Source organism: Pan paniscus, chromosome 19 (assembly GCF_029289425.2).
Source record: "Pan paniscus chromosome 19, NHGRI_mPanPan1-v2.0_pri, whole genome shotgun sequence".
NCBI classification, from domain to species: Eukaryota; Metazoa; Chordata; class Mammalia; order Primates; family Hominidae; genus Pan; species Pan paniscus.
In genome coordinates this window covers 80,736,833-80,754,277 of record NC_073268.2, presented here as the reverse complement: position 1 = coordinate 80,754,277, position 17,445 = coordinate 80,736,833, and the positions used below count along the sequence as shown (strand labels likewise).

At 39.2% G+C, this 17,445-nt stretch overlaps 1 protein-coding gene across 4 annotated transcripts in view; it reads left to right on the top strand.

The window, feature by feature from the left end:
- SMURF2 (SMAD specific E3 ubiquitin protein ligase 2) overlaps positions 1-17,445 on the top strand; it is a 120,450-nt gene that overhangs the window by 97,172 nt on the left and 5,833 nt on the right. For all 4 annotated transcript variants that reach the window (XR_008621578.2, XM_055100907.2, XM_034942739.3 and 1 more), the window contains 6 exons: positions 2,606-2,801; positions 3,964-4,067; positions 7,841-7,955; positions 9,561-9,739; positions 10,564-10,701; positions 13,856-13,976. Coding sequence is in view for 3 of the 4 variants with exons in the window: in XM_055100907.2 (XP_054956882.1) it covers positions 2,606-2,801; positions 3,964-4,067; positions 7,841-7,955; positions 9,561-9,739; positions 10,564-10,701; positions 13,856-13,976 (853 nt within the window). In the remaining variant the exon portion in view is untranslated. The remainder of the gene's footprint in view (positions 1-2,605; positions 2,802-3,963; positions 4,068-7,840; positions 7,956-9,560; positions 9,740-10,563; positions 10,702-13,855; positions 13,977-17,445) is intronic.

Genomic DNA, 17,445 nt, shown 5'->3' with positions numbered 1-17,445 from the left:
TTCTCTTCCTTTGACTGGCATTGCATGAAGATATTCTGCCTTATACCCTTAAAGGAAGCTTTTCTTTTTAAAGAAAAAGATGACTTATGGGCAAGGGGATTACAATTTGAGTCTTTTCCCTGCTTATCAGATCTACTTGATTTCAAGAAAATCATTTGCTTGTTTGATAAAGTCTTTAGACATTGGCAGAGGCCCTAAAGGATAGACCAGCACCCCCACTGTTTCCTGGCCTGCACTCTCACATCAACCCTTACAGAACTGTCCCTTGCACCCTAGCACACCTGAAGAGACAGGCTGCTTTATTGGGTAGTTAGATTTTTTTTTTCCCTGAGTGCATCAGGAACAATAGTTCCAGGCTAGCTGCCCACATCCCAGAAGGATTTTCTCCTGTGTCCGTTTTTGTCCTTCAGCTCTAAGCCACCTTTCCATTTGCATGGCTTGGTCTTTCACAGGAGGCTTTGTGAAGAGGCCTGATATCTGCTGGATTTTTTAAAATCAGCCTTATTGAAATATATTGACATACAATAAACTGAATATTTAAAGTGTACAGTTTAAGTTTTGATATACACCATGAAACCATCACCACAGTGAAGACAGTGAACATATTCACCACCCCCAAAAGTTTTCTCTTGCCCTTTTGTGATTTCTTCTGTCCCTCCCTGTGGGACTTCCACCCTGTGTTAGTTTCCCAGGGCTGCTGTAACAAAATACCACGAACTGGGTGGCTTAAAACAACAGAAATTCATTCTCTCACAATTCTGGAGGCAGAACTACAGGGTAAGGGGCTGACTCTATAGTAAGTGATAATGAGTTCCTTCCAGAGGCTTTGAGAGAGAATCTGTTCCATGCCTCTTTCCTAACTTCCCAGTGGTTTCTGGAAACCTTGGTGTTCCTTGGCTTGTAGACAAATTGCTCCAGTCTTTGTCTTCTGTCCTCCCATAGTCTTCTTTCCTGTATGTATGTATCCTAATTTCCCTCTTCTTATAAAGACATCAGTTTTTGGATTTAAGGCCATCCTAATCCAGTATGATCTTACCTTACCTTGATTTTATCTGCAAAGACCTTATTTCCAAATAAGGTCAAATCCACAGGTTGACCAGATGTTGAGCCTTCAGCATATCTTTTGGGGGACACACAGTTCAACCCATAACACCCCATCTCCAGCCAACTACTGACCTGCTTTCTGTCAGTATATTAGTTTGCATTTTCTAGATAAATAGAATCATGCAGTATGATTTCTTTTACTCACATAATGAGATTCATCATTGTTACATAGTTCATTTCTTTGTATTGTTGGTGGTATTCCATTGTATGGGTATACCACAGTTTATTCATTCATCTACTGATGGGCATTTGGGTTGTTTCCAGTCTTTCGCTATGACAGATAAAACTATTATGAACATTTATGTGCAAGTCTTTGTATGTATATGCCCTCATTTCTCTTGGTTAAATAAATAACCTAGGAGTGGAATGGCTTCTTTGGCAGAATCTTTTGCCATGCCCCCAGCCCTCCCAAATCGAGCAGCTCAGTTTTTTGTTGAGTTTTGAGCTTCTTTAGATATTTACATATCTGATATATGCTTTCCAAAGGAATTTTCCTAGTCTATGACTTGACTTGTCTTTTAGTTTTCCTAAACAGTGTCTTTTGAAGAGCAGCAATTTTCTTTAAGCTGAGGGTGGTATTGGGTGCCTGTAGTTCTAGCTACCAGGAGGCTGAGGCAGGAGGATCACTTGAACCAGGAGTTCAGGGCCAGCCTGGGCAATATAGCAAGACCCTGCCTCTTTAAAAAAAATTTAAAAATGGATGTTCTGTTTATCCATTTGTTCTTTCATGGATTGTGCTTTTGGTGTTATATCTAAGAAATCATTCATTGCCTGATGTATGTCATAACAAATTTTCTCCTGTGCTTAGAAGTTTTATGGCTTTGGATTTTACATTGATGTTTGCAGTCCATTTTGAGTTACTTTTTGTATCTGATATGAAATATACCCAAGTTCATTTAAAAAAATAAGATTATACAGTTGTTTATGGAATGCATTTATGTACATGGTAATCTGTTTTGATTTTGTGTGTATGTTAAAAAATATTATAGTATTTGTAAGAGTAGTTAATATTGACTTGGCATTTTAAACAAAGGTGTATTTTCTTTGTATGGTCGTATGTTTTAGGTATAATATTTGGCCTGGTGTATAAAAAGAAGGGATCCCTGCCAAGCTGCCATTCAGACTCCTGTTTGGCTCTTCCAGAAAGAAAGAGTCTAGATAACAAGCAGTGTTTGGCACATGCCTGAATTTTAAAGTGGGTGATGGTAAACTCTGTAGGGGAAAATGGAAGCTATATTGGAAAAATTTGTCCTTAGGAGCTGTATAAAGCTTTATGGATAAAATTCCATTATTCAATTCTGTCAGTTTATGTGGACTATGAGAAATAAACTTTGTAGCTGGTTTATTGCTGCCAAAAAATGTCAAGCCAAGTATATGTTCTACTAAGGCTTGGAAAATGATAGAGCTAGACTTGCTTTATAATATGATGCTATTTTAAATCTATAATTGCAATTTTTAAAATTTGATATACTTTAATAATAACATCTATGTTTACTTCTAGTCGGCAGAACCAATTGAAAGACCAACAGCAACAGCAAGTGGTATCGTTATGTCCTGATGACACAGAATGCCTGACAGTCCCAAGGTACAAGCGAGACCTGGTTCAGAAACTAAAAATTTTGCGGCAAGAACTTTCCCAACAACAGCCTCAGGCAGGTCATTGCCGCATTGAGGTTTCCAGGGAAGAGATTTTTGAGGTAAATTTATGAGCCTTATTTTGTTTTATTATTATTTTTTTCCAGAAACCCGTTGCTTGCTAATACAAACCTTATTTTAAATTAGAGAGAAATTGGCCGGGTGCGGTGGCTCACGCCTGTAATCCCAGCACTTTGGGAGGCTGAGTTGGGCGGATCACCTGAGGTCGCAGCTCGAGGCCAGGCTGACTAACATGGAGAAACCCCATCTCTACTAAAAATACAAAATTAGCTGGGCATGGTGGCACATGCCTGTAATCCCAGCTACTCGGGAGGCTGAGGCAGGAGAATCACTTGAACCCAGGAGGCGGAGGTTGCGGTGAGCCGAGATTGTACCATTGTACTCCAGCCTGGGCAATAAGAACGAAACTCCGTCTCAAAAAAAAAAAAAATTAGAAGTTAAATTTGTTTTATGCTCTTTTCCAAGAATACCGAGAGTGCTAATTTTTTTCTCTCTCTTTTTTTTTTTTTTTTTTTTTTTTTGAGACGGAGTCTGTCGCCAGGCTGGAGTGCAGTGACGCAATCTCAGCTCACTGCAACCTCCGCCTCCTGGGTTCAAGCGATTCTCCTGCCTCAGCCTCTTGAGTACCTGGGACTACAGGCACACGCTACCACGCCCAGTTAATTTTTGTATTTTTAGTAGAGATGGGGTTTCACCATGTTGGCCAGGATGGTCTCGATCTCTCGACCTCGTGATATGCCCGCCTCAGCCTCCCAAAGTGCTGGGATTACAGGCATGAGCCACTGCACCTGGCCTCTTTTTTAAAAAGAGACAAGGTCTTGCTCTGTCACCCAGGCTGGAGTGCAGTGGCATGATCATAGCTCACTGTAGCCTTGAACTCCTGGGCTTAAGCAGTCCTCCCACCTTAGCCTTCCAAGTAGCTAGGACTACAGGTGCATGCCACCATGCCCAGCTATTTAAGAAAAAACTTTTTGTATAGACAGAGTTTCACTATGTTGCCCAGGCTGGTCTAGAATTCCTGGCCTCAGGTGATCCTCCTGCCTCAGCCTCCCAAAGTGTTGGGATTACAGGTGTGAGCTACTGCACCTGGCCAAATTTCACCTTATTTAGACTTGAGTTTTTTGGATGGATTGGCAGGGAGAGATTAAGTAATAGGCTAAAAGGACCTAATAGTAATAGGGTATTAAAAATTATTTTTTTCAGGAATCATATCGACAGGTCATGAAAATGAGACCAAAAGATCTCTGGAAGCGATTAATGATAAAATTTCGTGGAGAAGAAGGCCTTGACTATGGAGGCGTTGCCAGGTAAGGACTTGCTTGCCAGCTTATGACATATGGATCTTTGTACTTACAAATTTTAAGATACTTCCTGTGGTGTAACTTTCTCATTGACGTTTATTTTTTGTTATTCCCTAATGTTTGTATTACTGAGAATATCCTAATAGATATATTCATAATGAGGTTAGGGTGGCACTGCTACCGGACAAGTATTTTGGAACTCCCCAATAGATCATCTGAGTCCCATGAGACTGCAGGCCCTGTGTTTCCTCCATCTCTCTCTTTAAGTACATTATTGCCTCTGCTTTACATTGTCAGGAACAGTTTTGAGATTTAAATGATATATAACCTGAACTGAATACTGGTTCTCTTTGCTTCCATTTGTTATGCCTTTTTTCCTTGTTAAATGAATGTGTATGCATGCATGTGTGTATACACATGTACATATCATGATGGTCCTCAGAATGTTTCAGTACAGAAGGTATAATGCTTCTGCTACATTTGTAACTCACAGGTCAAGTCAAATTAATTTTCTTTTTTTTTTTTTTTTGGAGACAGGGTCTCCCTCTGTCACCCAGGCTGGAGTGTAGTGGCGTGATCTCAGCTCACTGCAACCTCCCCATCCTGGGCTCAAGAGAGCCTCCCACCTCAGCCTCCTGAGTAGCTGGGACTACAGGTACAAGCCACCACACCTGGCTAGTTTTTGTATTTTTTTTTTTTGTAGAGATGGGGTTTTGCCATGTTGCCCAGGCTATTCTCGAACTTCTGAGCTCAAATAATCTGCCTGCCCCAGCCTTCCGAAGTGCTGGGATTACAGGTGTGAGCCACCACACCCAGCCAGTGATTTATTTCTGATATTATATTTACTACAAGAATTCTTTTCTATGTGTGAAAATTCATTTTATATAAATGGAGAAACACTGTAGCTCTGTATTGAAATGTTCCAAGGATCATTGTGGTAATTCTGCTTTCCCTAATCTTAAATCCAACCAAAATTATGTTTCCAATAATTCCCATTAATTGTTATTTAGCATTACATGTGTGTATTTGTAGACTTATTTTCATTCTGTCACCTTTTAAACCTACGGATGGATAGTTTCTTTAGTGTGGATTTTTAAAAATAATCCCTTGTACATCATACTTAGGACTTGATAGTTTCTGTGGAATTTGTATTACTTACTCATAACTAGAGTGAATGTTTATTGGGAACACTTCATCATCATCATCAACTACTGGTGGCATCTAAGTACTATAATTATATGTATAGATCAAATAAGTAGTTTATTTTATTTATTTAGTTTTTTAGAGACAGGGTCTCACTCTGTCACCCAGGCTCCATGGAGTGCAGTGGTGTGATCATGGCTCACTGCAGCTTTGAACTCCTAGGTACAAGTGATCCTCCTGCCTCAGCCTCCTAAAGAGCTAGGACTATAGGCACATGCTTCCATGCCTAATTAAAAAAAAAAAAATTTGGCCAGGTGCCGTGGCTCACACCTGTAATCCCAGCACTTTGGGAGACTGAGGTGGGCAGATCACGAGGTCAAGAGATTGAGACCATCCTGGCCAACATGATGAAACCCCGTCTCTACTAAAAACTAAAAAAAAAAATTAGCTGGGTGTGGTGGCGCACACCTGTAGTCCCAGCTATTCGGGAGGCTGAGGCAGGGGAATCACTTGAACCCAGGAGGCAAAGGTTGCACTGAGCCGAGATGGTGCTACTGCACTCCAGCCTGGTGACAGAGCGTGACTCCGTCTCAAAAAAAAAAAAAAATTTTTTTTTTTTGGTAGAAACAGGGTCTGTGTTGCCCAGGCTGGTCTCAAACTCCTGGCCTCAAGTGATCCTCCTGCCTCCGCCTCCCTAAGTGCTGGAATTACAGGCGCGAGCCACCATGCCTGGCTCGTAGTCAGTTTTTTTTGTTGTTGTTGTTTTGGAGATGGAATCTCACTCTGTCGCCAGGCTGGAGTGCAGTGGCGCAATCTCGGCTCCCTGCAACCTCTGCCTCCTGGGTTCAAGCGATTCTCCAGCCTCAGTCTCCCGAGTAGCTGGACTACAGGCGCATACAACCACGCCTAGCTAATTTTTGTATTTTTAATAGAGACGGGGTTTCACCATGTTGGCCATGCTGGTCTCAATCTCCTGACCTTGTGATCTGCCCGCCTTAGCCTCCCAAAGTGCTGGGATTACAGTCATGAGCCACTGCACCCAGCCCAGTTTTTTGTTTTTTAACCTTACTACTGTCAGGGTTTGGGCAGAATAAATGGAATGTGACAGTGATCTGCTTTTTCTGAACTTTATTCCGTAGTAGAATCTCAAAGTAGTTGAGTTCTGCTCTTATTTGTGTTCTAAATACTTGGTAAAACAAAACAAAAATTTGGATTTTCTTTTTAAAAAACACATACACACACCAAAAACACAAGACACATCAGATGAGTGTTATGTTGGGAAGGCTGCTTATGTGGAGACGTTACTTCTTTTTTTAATCTCTAGAGTAGTTTTTCAAATGTTACATAATGGTAGTAATTTAATTTAGACTCCATCACATAGAATTTTGAAACAGTTTCCTTTAACTAGTTTTAATACTATTCTGCATTTGCTCAAAAATATTATTCAATCTGTTTAATCCATAATATCAAAATATATCATTTAAATAACCTTCCCTAGCCAAGGAATGACAAGAATTAAGACTAGAACTACATCTCTTAAGTCCTAGACTAGTGAATTTCCAAAGTGAGTAACAAATTATCTTTTATACTTTGAAAAATTTGAAGGATTTAATAAATTCAAGGTGGAAGTACTTTTTATTCCAGGTTTTAAAAACATTGATTTACATTGAAGTCAAGAAGTGGTATGGAACATACCCAAAGAATGCACGTTTGCCCTTGAGTCCATACCTACACCAAATGCCTTGCAATCCTTGCCCACTTATATTTTTATCATGGTATGTTTTAGGGTTTATACAGTGAATGATAATGAAATGAATAATGAAATGTCCTTAATACTACAACAAAATATACCCTTGTCCAAAATGAAGAGTAAATCAATACTATATTATATGTCTGTATAAACTGGTCGTGATAGGAGTAGACCAGGATAATAGAGATGACGTGGACTTTTTTTTTTTTTCTTTGAGACAGGGTCTCTGTCACCCAGGCTGGGGTGCAGTGGTGCAATCTCAGCTCACTGCAGCCTCAACCTCCAGGGCTCAAGCAATCCTCCCACCTCCGCCTCCCAAGTAGCTGGGACTATAGGCACTTGCCATCAACCTGGCTAATTTTTGTATTTTTTGTAGAGATGGGATTTCGCCTTGTTGCCCAGGCTGGTCACAAACTCCTGAGTGCAAGCGAACCACCTGTCTTGGCCCCCCAAAGTGCTGGGATTACAGGTGTGAGCCACCGTCCCCAGCCTCACATGGACATTTTGAAATAAAACCATATTCTTCCTTTTGTTTTATGTTTATTATGGATTACAAATTTATTTGGCAATTAAAAGTAACAGACCACTGGACTGTATCATCTCGTGAGTAGCTGAACTGTTGGATAATACTTTTATACTCTTTGATGCTAAAATATAATAAAATTGCCTAAATTTTGCGTGAGATGTTACTTCAATATAATAGAGTTTTTATATGCTATTTGGGTACGGTAGATTTTTCCAATGTGATCTTATATAACTGTAGTTAGTGCTTTTTTGCCTTTTATTAATTTAAATAATTATTTGCTAAAATGATTAGTTAATGGCATATCTTAATAAAAATGTATACATTAACAAAAAAATTCCTTGGTCATATCTTGTTTTCTAGGGAATGGTTGTATCTCTTGTCACATGAAATGTTGAATCCATACTATGGCCTCTTCCAGTATTCAAGAGATGATATTTATACATTGCAGATCAATCCTGATTCTGCAGTTAATCCGGTATGATTTGAAGTTATGATGTGAATTGTGACCTATAATGCTTTTCATGTTTACATGTTAATGTAGTTTATTATACAGAAATTATTTGTCCTTGTCTTAGTTGTGCCCTTTGACTCAGCAATTCCTCTTCTATAAAATTTTCCCAAGCAGATGATTATGGATATATGCACCAATTTGGAAACAGGGATGTTTATTGTTTATAGTAGCACTCAACTGAAAACAACATAGTTGTCTTCAGGAGCGGGGACTGATTAAATTATGACATGAAGCAGAATAATGCAAATGATTAAAGGCATAGGTTCTGGAATTAGAAAGACGTGTCGTGGTCTCATCACTTACTAGCTTTGTGACCTTTCAGGGCAAGTTCATGGACTTAAGCTTCAGTTTTGTCATTGCTAATAAATACATTTGTACCTCAAAGAGGGGTTATGAGAATGAAATGGGACCCTGCACATTAAGCACTTAGCACAGTGCTGTATGTTATTCACTCTACAACTCTATCAACTACATTACTAAGCACTCAACAGAAGTTAGCAGTTATTACTAATGTATTGTTTTTATATTGTCTTTCCATATAAGGGCGTACTATACAGCCACTAAAATGATAATGTGGGATAATAGTTAATGATATCGAAAGATGGTGTTTATGATGTGTTAAGTGAAACGAAGGTTATCAAATAGTATAATGCAACTTTGGTAAATATATATGTGTGTGTGCGTGCGCGTGTGTTACTTTTAAAAAAGAAACAAAAACAAGATAAAAGGTTTAAAGACGAGCTTAAAAGATTACTTAGTAAATAGGTAAAAGAATTTAAAAATACAAACATCTAACAAAACAATCTGTGACGAAGGACCAAATATATATAAAAGGGTAGAAATGTTAGATTTGTTTCAGGAAGTTATTTAGGGAGGATTTTGAGGTGAAGGTTCTTTTTGGAGGGCCCACTACTGCCCCTGTAGTAACAATAGCCCAGATTCATTGACTGCTTATAACATGCCAGGTCCAGTTCCATGGGTTTCAAACATCACCTCATTTTACTCCTCATAGAGATGCTTTTTAGATACTGTTATTATCCTCATATTTCCAGATGTGGACAGTTAGTCCTACGGGGGTTAATTTGTCCATATGCCATTGACTGGCAGAATCGTGATTCTAATTCAAGTCTGACACCAAGTCTGTGCTCTTAAATCTATGGTGTTTTGATGTTTAATTTCTGGTTAGGTCAAGGAAGTAGGGAGGTTTAGGATTGAAAGATTTTTTTTCATGACAAAGGGCTCAGCAGGAGGTGAGAGAAGGAAGAGAAAAGGATCTGCAAGTAGTTGAATGAAGCTCCGGGACCATAGTTTGGACTTAATTTCTAAAAGATAAAATTTACAAAATGACTGGCCCCTGCGAGAAGGGCATATTACCCTGTGTAATATGCTGTTCTCTGGTGATCTAGAGACTCCTGAGCATGCCCTAGAGAAATACTCCCTCCTGACTATATTGAAGAGTAAAAATTTTATGCTTATTCTCAAAAAGATTAATGTTGCTGAAATATTTCATTTTTATTAAAATTTTCCTGGGTAGTGCCTAACGAGTATATATACTGTTTTCAATTTCAGGAACATTTATCCTATTTCCACTTTGTTGGACGAATAATGGGAATGGCTGTGTTTCATGGACATTATATTGATGGTGGTTTCACATTGCCTTTTTATAAGCAATTGCTTGGGAAGTCAATTACCTTGGATGACATGGAGTTAGTAGATCCGGATCTTCACAACAGTTTAGTGTGGATACTGTATGTATTGAGTCTTCTATCTCTTCATTATAAACTCTGAGCTTTAAAAAAATATATGTTTCAAAACTGATGTACTTAAAAAAATTACACAGAAAATATTGAGTGGTTATTTGAGTGATAGGATCGCATATGATTTCCCCCTTTCTGTAGCTTCTTTATACATTTCAAATTCCTTAAACTTAGCAAGTGTTACTACTTTAAAAAGGAAAAAACAACTAGTATATTTCTATTTTTAAAAGTACTTTATATAATTGTTTCCTCAATGTGATACAAATTCTGTTCCAAACCTGCGTGTGTTAGAATAGCAAATTCTTGCTGCTGTTGCTTTTAATGAAGTGGTGATTGTTGGAACTGTACTTTTAGAATAAGAACTAATTGTTGAATTTAAGCTAAGAACTGATTCTGTTTTGCAAGAGGTCATTATTTTGTGAAGATACACTGGCAATGTTTATTTTTTATAAAGTATACAGTAGCTTTCTCACTAGGGATACACAGGCACTTGGCCCCTTGGAGTACAGTACCGAGTAGGGCTCTTCAGAATGCCAAATGTAACTGAAATTGTCCTATATTGGTGGTTCTAGCAAGGCCCAGCTTTGACCAAGGCTCTTTCTCATTACTCAGGAAGTTAAATGTTTTCTGTGTTTATGAAGGTTAAAGCTCTTTGACTTTTCTGTCCAGAAAGAACTAGGTGGTATGGAAGCAGAATCTGACCTCACATTTGTTATATTATAAAATGATTTTAGTTTTATCTCACCAATTAATACATCTATAGGGTCTGTATTTTAGGTTTCCCAGTTACATATCTTTTCCTCTTTCCTATCCAGTGAGAATGATATTACAGGTGTTTTGGACCATACCTTCTGTGTTGAACATAATGCATATGGTGAAATTATTCAGCATGAACTTAAACCAAATGGCAAAAGTATCCCTGTTAATGAAGAAAATAAAAAAGAATATGTCAGGTAAACACTCCTGTGTTCTCAAGGCTGAATTTTTAAAAATGTTCTAGAATGTTAGTATGAACAAACTTAAATATTTAGATAGTACTACTTAGTGTTACAAAATCCGCTTCAGGAGAATTTAGTGGCTTATTTAGAACAGACATTTTATTATTTCTCGCAATTCCATGGGTCAGGAAATTGGGCAAAAGAACAACATGGATGACAACACTGGTGTTCCACAAGATGTCAGCTAGGCCTGCAACACCAAGATGGCCTCTTCACTCATAACTAGGATAACTCAAATGGCTGAGGGCTAGCTGGCATGGCTGTTGACTGGGGTCACTGTCTGGGGCCTTGTTCTCATTGTTGGCTGAGTTCCTTGGTTCTCCCTATGTGATATCAAAGGCCATTCCCTCTCTCCGTGACCACTCCCTCTCCCCATAGCCACTCCCTCCCCCCATAGCCACTCTCTCTCCCAACAAGATAGCCAGACTTCTTATGGGGTGGCCAGCTTTCTAAAGCTCAAAAGCAGAAGCTGCTAGATCTTTTTAAGGCCTAAGCCTGGTCCTGGCCAACATGACTTCTGCTGTCTGCTTCTGGTTAAACTGAGACAGCCAGCCCAGTTTCATCATGGAGGAGGAGCTGTACAAATGTGTGAATACCAGGAGATGTGGGCACTGGGGCCACATGTGGTGTAGCTACCACAGGTGGCAATTCAGAAGGGCTTTTGTGCTTTATCTTACTAACACTTAGCCTGTTTATAAATGAGCACATTGTGAGTTTAGGGATAAATGTAAATAAATGTTTTTCAGATTTCATAAAGTAAAAATTGAGGAATTTTTATGTATTGGGCTAATTTGGCTTATGAGAAATAAAAAGTCCTCTAAACATAGAACTATGGTAATCAGTTTTGGGAGTTTGAACTTGAACTTTACTGTATGTACACAGAAACTTGCATGATATACTTTTTGTGTATAGATTATGTTCCCAAATCTTACTAAAATGTTTCCTAGTTTAAATATGAGGTCCACTTGATTGGAGTGAACACTGGCATAGCTTTTCTGGAAAGCAGTTTGATACCAGCAGCATGTGCCCTTCAACTAGCAGCTCTGTGTTTAGGGCTCTTTTGCAGAAACACACATGTAACTGAACAAATATGGGGAAAGACGGTCAATTAAATGCTACTTTTGAAAAAAAGTTACACTACTAAAATGGTTTTAGAGAAGAATGATTATATTATACATTCAACAGAATATTATGTGGATATTTAAAAGTGCATAAGCTGTCAAATTTTAAAAGTAAGTCTTAGAAGAATTATGTAGGAACAAAATCCATGGTTTTTTTTTGTTTTTTGTTTTGTTTTTTTGGGTTTTTTTGAGGTGGAGTCTCGCTCTGTTGCTCAGGCTTGAGTGCAGTGGCACGATCTTGGCTCACTGCACCTCTGCCTCCCAGGTTCAAGTGATTCTCCTGCCTCAGCCTCCCGAGTAGCTGGGAGTACAGGTACGCACAACCACACCTGGCAATTTTTTTTTATTATTAGCAGAGATGGGGTTTCACCATATTGGCCAGGCTGGTCTCAAACTCCTGACCTCATGATCTGCTTGCCTGAGCCTCCCAAAGTGCTGGGATTACAGGCGTAAGCCACCGTGCCTGGCTGTTTTTTTATGATTATACTGAAGATGTTCAGGAGGCTGCAACCAAATAAAGTTTTTGCCTAGGATGAGGGAGTGGAGGTGATGCGACTGGAAATAGGAAGGAGAAAGAGGGTAAAAGAATGGACTTTCATATTTTACTGTCTCCATAGTTAATGTTTGATTTTTTTGTTATATACGTAAAAAGTATGTATTACATTTCTACTTAAAAAAGTGAAAGAATAGGCTGGGTGCAGTGGCTCATGCCTGTATTCCCAGCATTTTGGGAGGCCAAGGTGGGTGGATCACCTGAGGTCAGGAGCTCAAGACCAGCCTAGCCAACATTGTGAAACCTTGTCTCTACTAAAAATACAAAAATTAGCTAAGCGTGTTGGCAGGCACCTGTAATCCCAGCTACTTTGGAGCCTGAGGCAGGAGAACCGCTTGAACCTGGGAGGTGGAGGTTGCAGTGAGCTGAGATCGCACCACTGTATTCCAGCCTGGGTGGCAGAACGAGACTCCATCTAATATAAATTAAAAATAATAAAAAAAGAACAAATGAGAATTTCCTAAGTCTTAGCAGTGTCTCCTTTTCAAGACCTCGTGTGTCCTACTCAGTCCCTGGATCCCACTCTTCAGGGTTCAGTCGTGTTTACAGCACGTAATAATCCCTTGCCAACTACAGTTATGAGATTAAAAATTCAAAGAAAAACTTTTACAGTTACACAGTTTTGCTGTCCCCTTAACCCAACAAACAAAAATATGGTCCTCCAAAGGATATAATGTTAAGTAACTTATTTCTTAAAGTAGAGAACCATTTCTCCAAATTTGGAAATGTTAACAAATTTGACAGATGAGTAAGTTCTGTGATGCATGAGATGGAGAAGTTTTCTTGGGTAGATAAACAAAAACAATTCACTTATAAATCGTACATTCACACAATAGATGTAGTTTAGTGCATTTTTTTATTGGTAAAATTACATCTTCCAGAATTTTTATATCCTCTAGAGAACAATGATTATTTAATCAAAAAGTGCTTGCTATTGGCTTTTACTATTTCTTCTTCTCATTTTTGGTATGAGGATTCTCTACCTCCTCTTCTCCCGTAGGCCTCCCTCAAATAGAAACAAAACACCCAACACATTCAAATTACATTTGCAAGTAAAATCAGAAAAATAAGTCATTTTTGAGTGAAAGAGCTCTTTATTCTAGTTATTGGCATGTATGCTGTAAGTTTAGAAAGAAATTTCATCAAGACTCAGCTCTAGTAGACGTCCTGTTTCCTGGGAGCTTCTCTGATTTGAAGGGTTGCTCTGCTGATGCTGCTTTTGTTAGTAGTTTACCACTTTTCATCAACATTGAACTGTGTCACACCTCAGGGTTCATTTATCCCCATTAGTCTGAGATTTATTGTTAGACTTGAGGCTAAACCGTTAATGTTAGATGCTTGTAAGATGCAGTGTTGCTAAAGTAGAGATTTATAATAATAATTACCAGATCTGAAAATACATGTGATTATACGAAATCCTGCCGAATGTTTACAGGCTCTATGTGAACTGGAGATTTTTACGAGGCATTGAGGCTCAATTCCTGGCTCTGCAGAAAGGATTTAATGAAGTAATTCCACAACATCTGCTGAAGACATTTGATGAGAAGGAGTTAGAGGTTAGTGCATTAGTATTATAACATCACTAGTGTAACAAGGAAGGATTGGGAATTATTTTGTTACTTAGTTTTAGAGGAAAGCATATTTCTGGTGCTTTCTAAGTTTCATGGTTCTATGCTTGAGAATTCTTATTCACAGGAGAAGTCTTTCATGCTTTTGAAGGCCTTTCATGCTTTGGAATTTCTGCGAGTGAACAATCTCTCTCTCTCTTTCTTTTTTTCTGAGACAGGGTCTCACTCTGTCACCCAGGCTGGGGTGCAGTGGTGCAATCATGGCTCACTGCAGCCTTGACCTCCTGGGCTCAAATGATCCTTCAGCCCCTCAAGTAGCTGGGACTACAAGCATGCACCAGCACCCCTGGCTAATTTTTTTGGTTTTTTTTGGTAGAGACAGGGTTTTGCCATGTTTCCCAGGCTGGTCTCAAACTCCTGAGCTCAAGTGATCCGCCTGCCTTGGCCTCCCAAAGTGCTAGGATTATAGGCTTGAGCCACCATGCCCAGCTGTGAGCAGTCTCTCTTATATTGTGAAAATTTTTAATTTATTTTTCTATCCTGTACTTTCTTGTTTTAAACAGATTTCGTGACTTATATGTACATTCTTCCAATATACGTTTATTCCCTAACTTAGTGGTTACTGATTTAGTTAAGTAAAACCTCATTAATCTACCATATTGAAATTTATTTGGGTAAGAGCCTACTCTGAATTAGTTTTACACTAAGCTTGCAAGAAAGCATTTGATAGACAAGATCATCGAGAAAATAACTAAAACACCTAGGATAAATTGAATCTAAATGTCTCTCTCTCTTTTTTTTTTTTTTTTTTTTTTGGAGACAGAGTTGCCCAGGCTGGAGGGCAGTGGCACGATCTTGGCTCACTGCAACCTCCACCTCCTGGATTCAAGTGATTCTCCTGCCTCAGCCTCCCAAGTAGCTGGGACTACAGGCACCCGCCACCACGTCCGGCTAATTTTTGTATTTTTAGTAGAAACGGGGTTTCACCATGTTGGCCAGGCTGGTCTGGGACTCCTGACCTCAAATAATCCACCCACCTCGGCCTTCCACAGTGCTGGGATTACAGGTGTGAGCCACCGCACCTGGCCTCTAAATGTCTTTAGATTAACGGCCATACTAAACAGTGAATAGTTTTTTGTTTCCTTTTAAAGCTGGCCCTTAAACACCCCAGGTTTTGTAATTAAGACCTTAAACAAATACATCTGAATTTCCTACTGAACAACTAAAAAACACGAGGTTTAATTCTATTAAAGGTCCCAAATTTATTTAGTAGTTAGGGATAACACAAATATTTGAAGTCTACTAATAATTTGAAACATGATTTTATTCAATGCCTTCAATGTCCTTTCTAAATAAATCTGTTAATAGACCTGTTAGCAAACAAATCTAAAAAGGTTGGTTTTACTTAATACTCTCCCCATTGCTTTTGTGATTGAATTGTTCATAGTGAAATAGCCAGAAGGAAGTAGTTAGAAGGAGAACATAGCAGGAATGCCGATAAGGTTGAAATATAATGCATTTTCATCTCTTTATACAATAAACGAGGATTTGGCCTTCTAACTGCCATTCCTCTGAAGAAAAGAATTTAGGAGGTGTCTTTTATGTCATTAAATACACCCATAATCCTTTTCGGATAACCTCCTCCCTGTTCAGTGTGGTGGTAATTCAGTGAACCCTGTAGAAGCTTTGTTGGAGATTTTATTTCAGAACCCCATAGAAGCCTTACTGGAGACTTTATTTGGTAGGGTTAGGATTTTTAATATAGTTTCTACTGCTAATGGGTCATGAAACTTTGTTTTTCTTTTCTTTTTTCTTTTTTTTATTTGTGGAGACAGAATCTCACTCTGTCACCCAGGCTGGAGTACAGTGGCACAATCTCCGCTTACCGCAACCTCTGCCTCCCAGGTTTTCAAGCGATTCTCGTGCCTCAGCCTCCTGAGTAACTGGGACTTCAGGTGTGCACCATCATGCCTGGCTAATTTTTGTATTTTTAGTAGAGATGGGGTTTCACCATGTTGCCCAGGCCGGTCTTGAACTTTTTAGCTCAGGCAATCCACCTGCCTCTGCTTCCCAAATTGTTAGGATTACAGGCGTGAGCCACTGCACCAGGCCTGAATCATTAAACTTTTTATTTTTATTTTTTGAGATAGAGTCTCACTCTGTTGCCTAGGCTGGAGTGCAGTACCATGATCCTAGCTCACTGTTAACTCTTATGCTGAAGTGATCCTCCCACCTCAGTCTCCCCAGTAACTGGTACTACAGGTGTGCACCACCACACCTGGCTAACATTATTTTGGCTTTTTTTTTTTTTTTTTGGAGACACAGTCTCACTTGTCCCCCAGGCTGATGGGATCTCAGCTCCCTACAACCTCTACTTCCTGGGTTCAAGCGATTCTCATGCCTTACCTGGGATTACAGGTGCCTGCCACCACGCCCGGCTACCTTTTTGTATTTTTAGTAGATACAGGGTTTCACCATGTTGGCCAGGCTGGTCTTGAACTCCTGACCTCAAGTGATCTGCATGCCTCGTCCTCCCAAAGTGCTAGGATTACAGGCGTGAGCTACCACACCCTACCAATTTTTAAAGACAATATGTATAACATTTATTTTAGCATTGTATATATTAATCCTGGGTGTAATTCTATAAAATACAGGATTTGCAAGTTATGTTTTATAGTACACATGGAATTCACTGCTATAAACAAACATGTTAGATTAGTATGGTGAGTTAGTCTTGAACCCTAGGGAGACATATTAATAATAGTATAAAATGATTTGGATATAGTTCATCTGTGTGACCCTCCATCAGGATGTGTTTAGCAGAGGTCTATATCAATGTGCTCATGTATTTTGTGCTTTAATATCAATTTAAGATTATTAAGCAAATGTAGGCCAGGTGTAGTGGCTCACGCCTATAATCCTAGCACTTTGGGAGGCTGAGGCAGGCGGATCACTTGAGGCCAGGAGTTGGAGACCAGCCTGGCCAACATGGCGGAATCCCATCTTTACTAAAAATACAAAAATTAGCTGGGCATTGTGGTGCATGCCTGTAATCCCAGCTACTTGGGAGGCTAAGGCAGGAGAATCACTTGAACCCGGGAGGCAGAGGTTGCAGTGAGCCTAGATCATGCCACTGCACTCCAGCCTAGGAGACAGAGCAAAATTCTGTCTTAAAAAAAAAAAATTATTAAGCAAATTGTATGACTCACTTATTCAACACCCATTTCTGAAGTTTCTGTGCATTATCGGTTGCTTCCCCAGGATGTAGTGAAATGGATGTTACTACCATATTACAGCAGAGGAATTGATTGAATTGCCCTCAATCAACAAAGCTAATAGGTATTGAAACTAGTAGATGATGCAGGTCCAAAGAAGGCACATATCTGTATTTACTCTTTGGGTCTCAATTTCTGTCCATTTTTTTTAAAGCTTTATAATTTTATTATGAACTTATGAA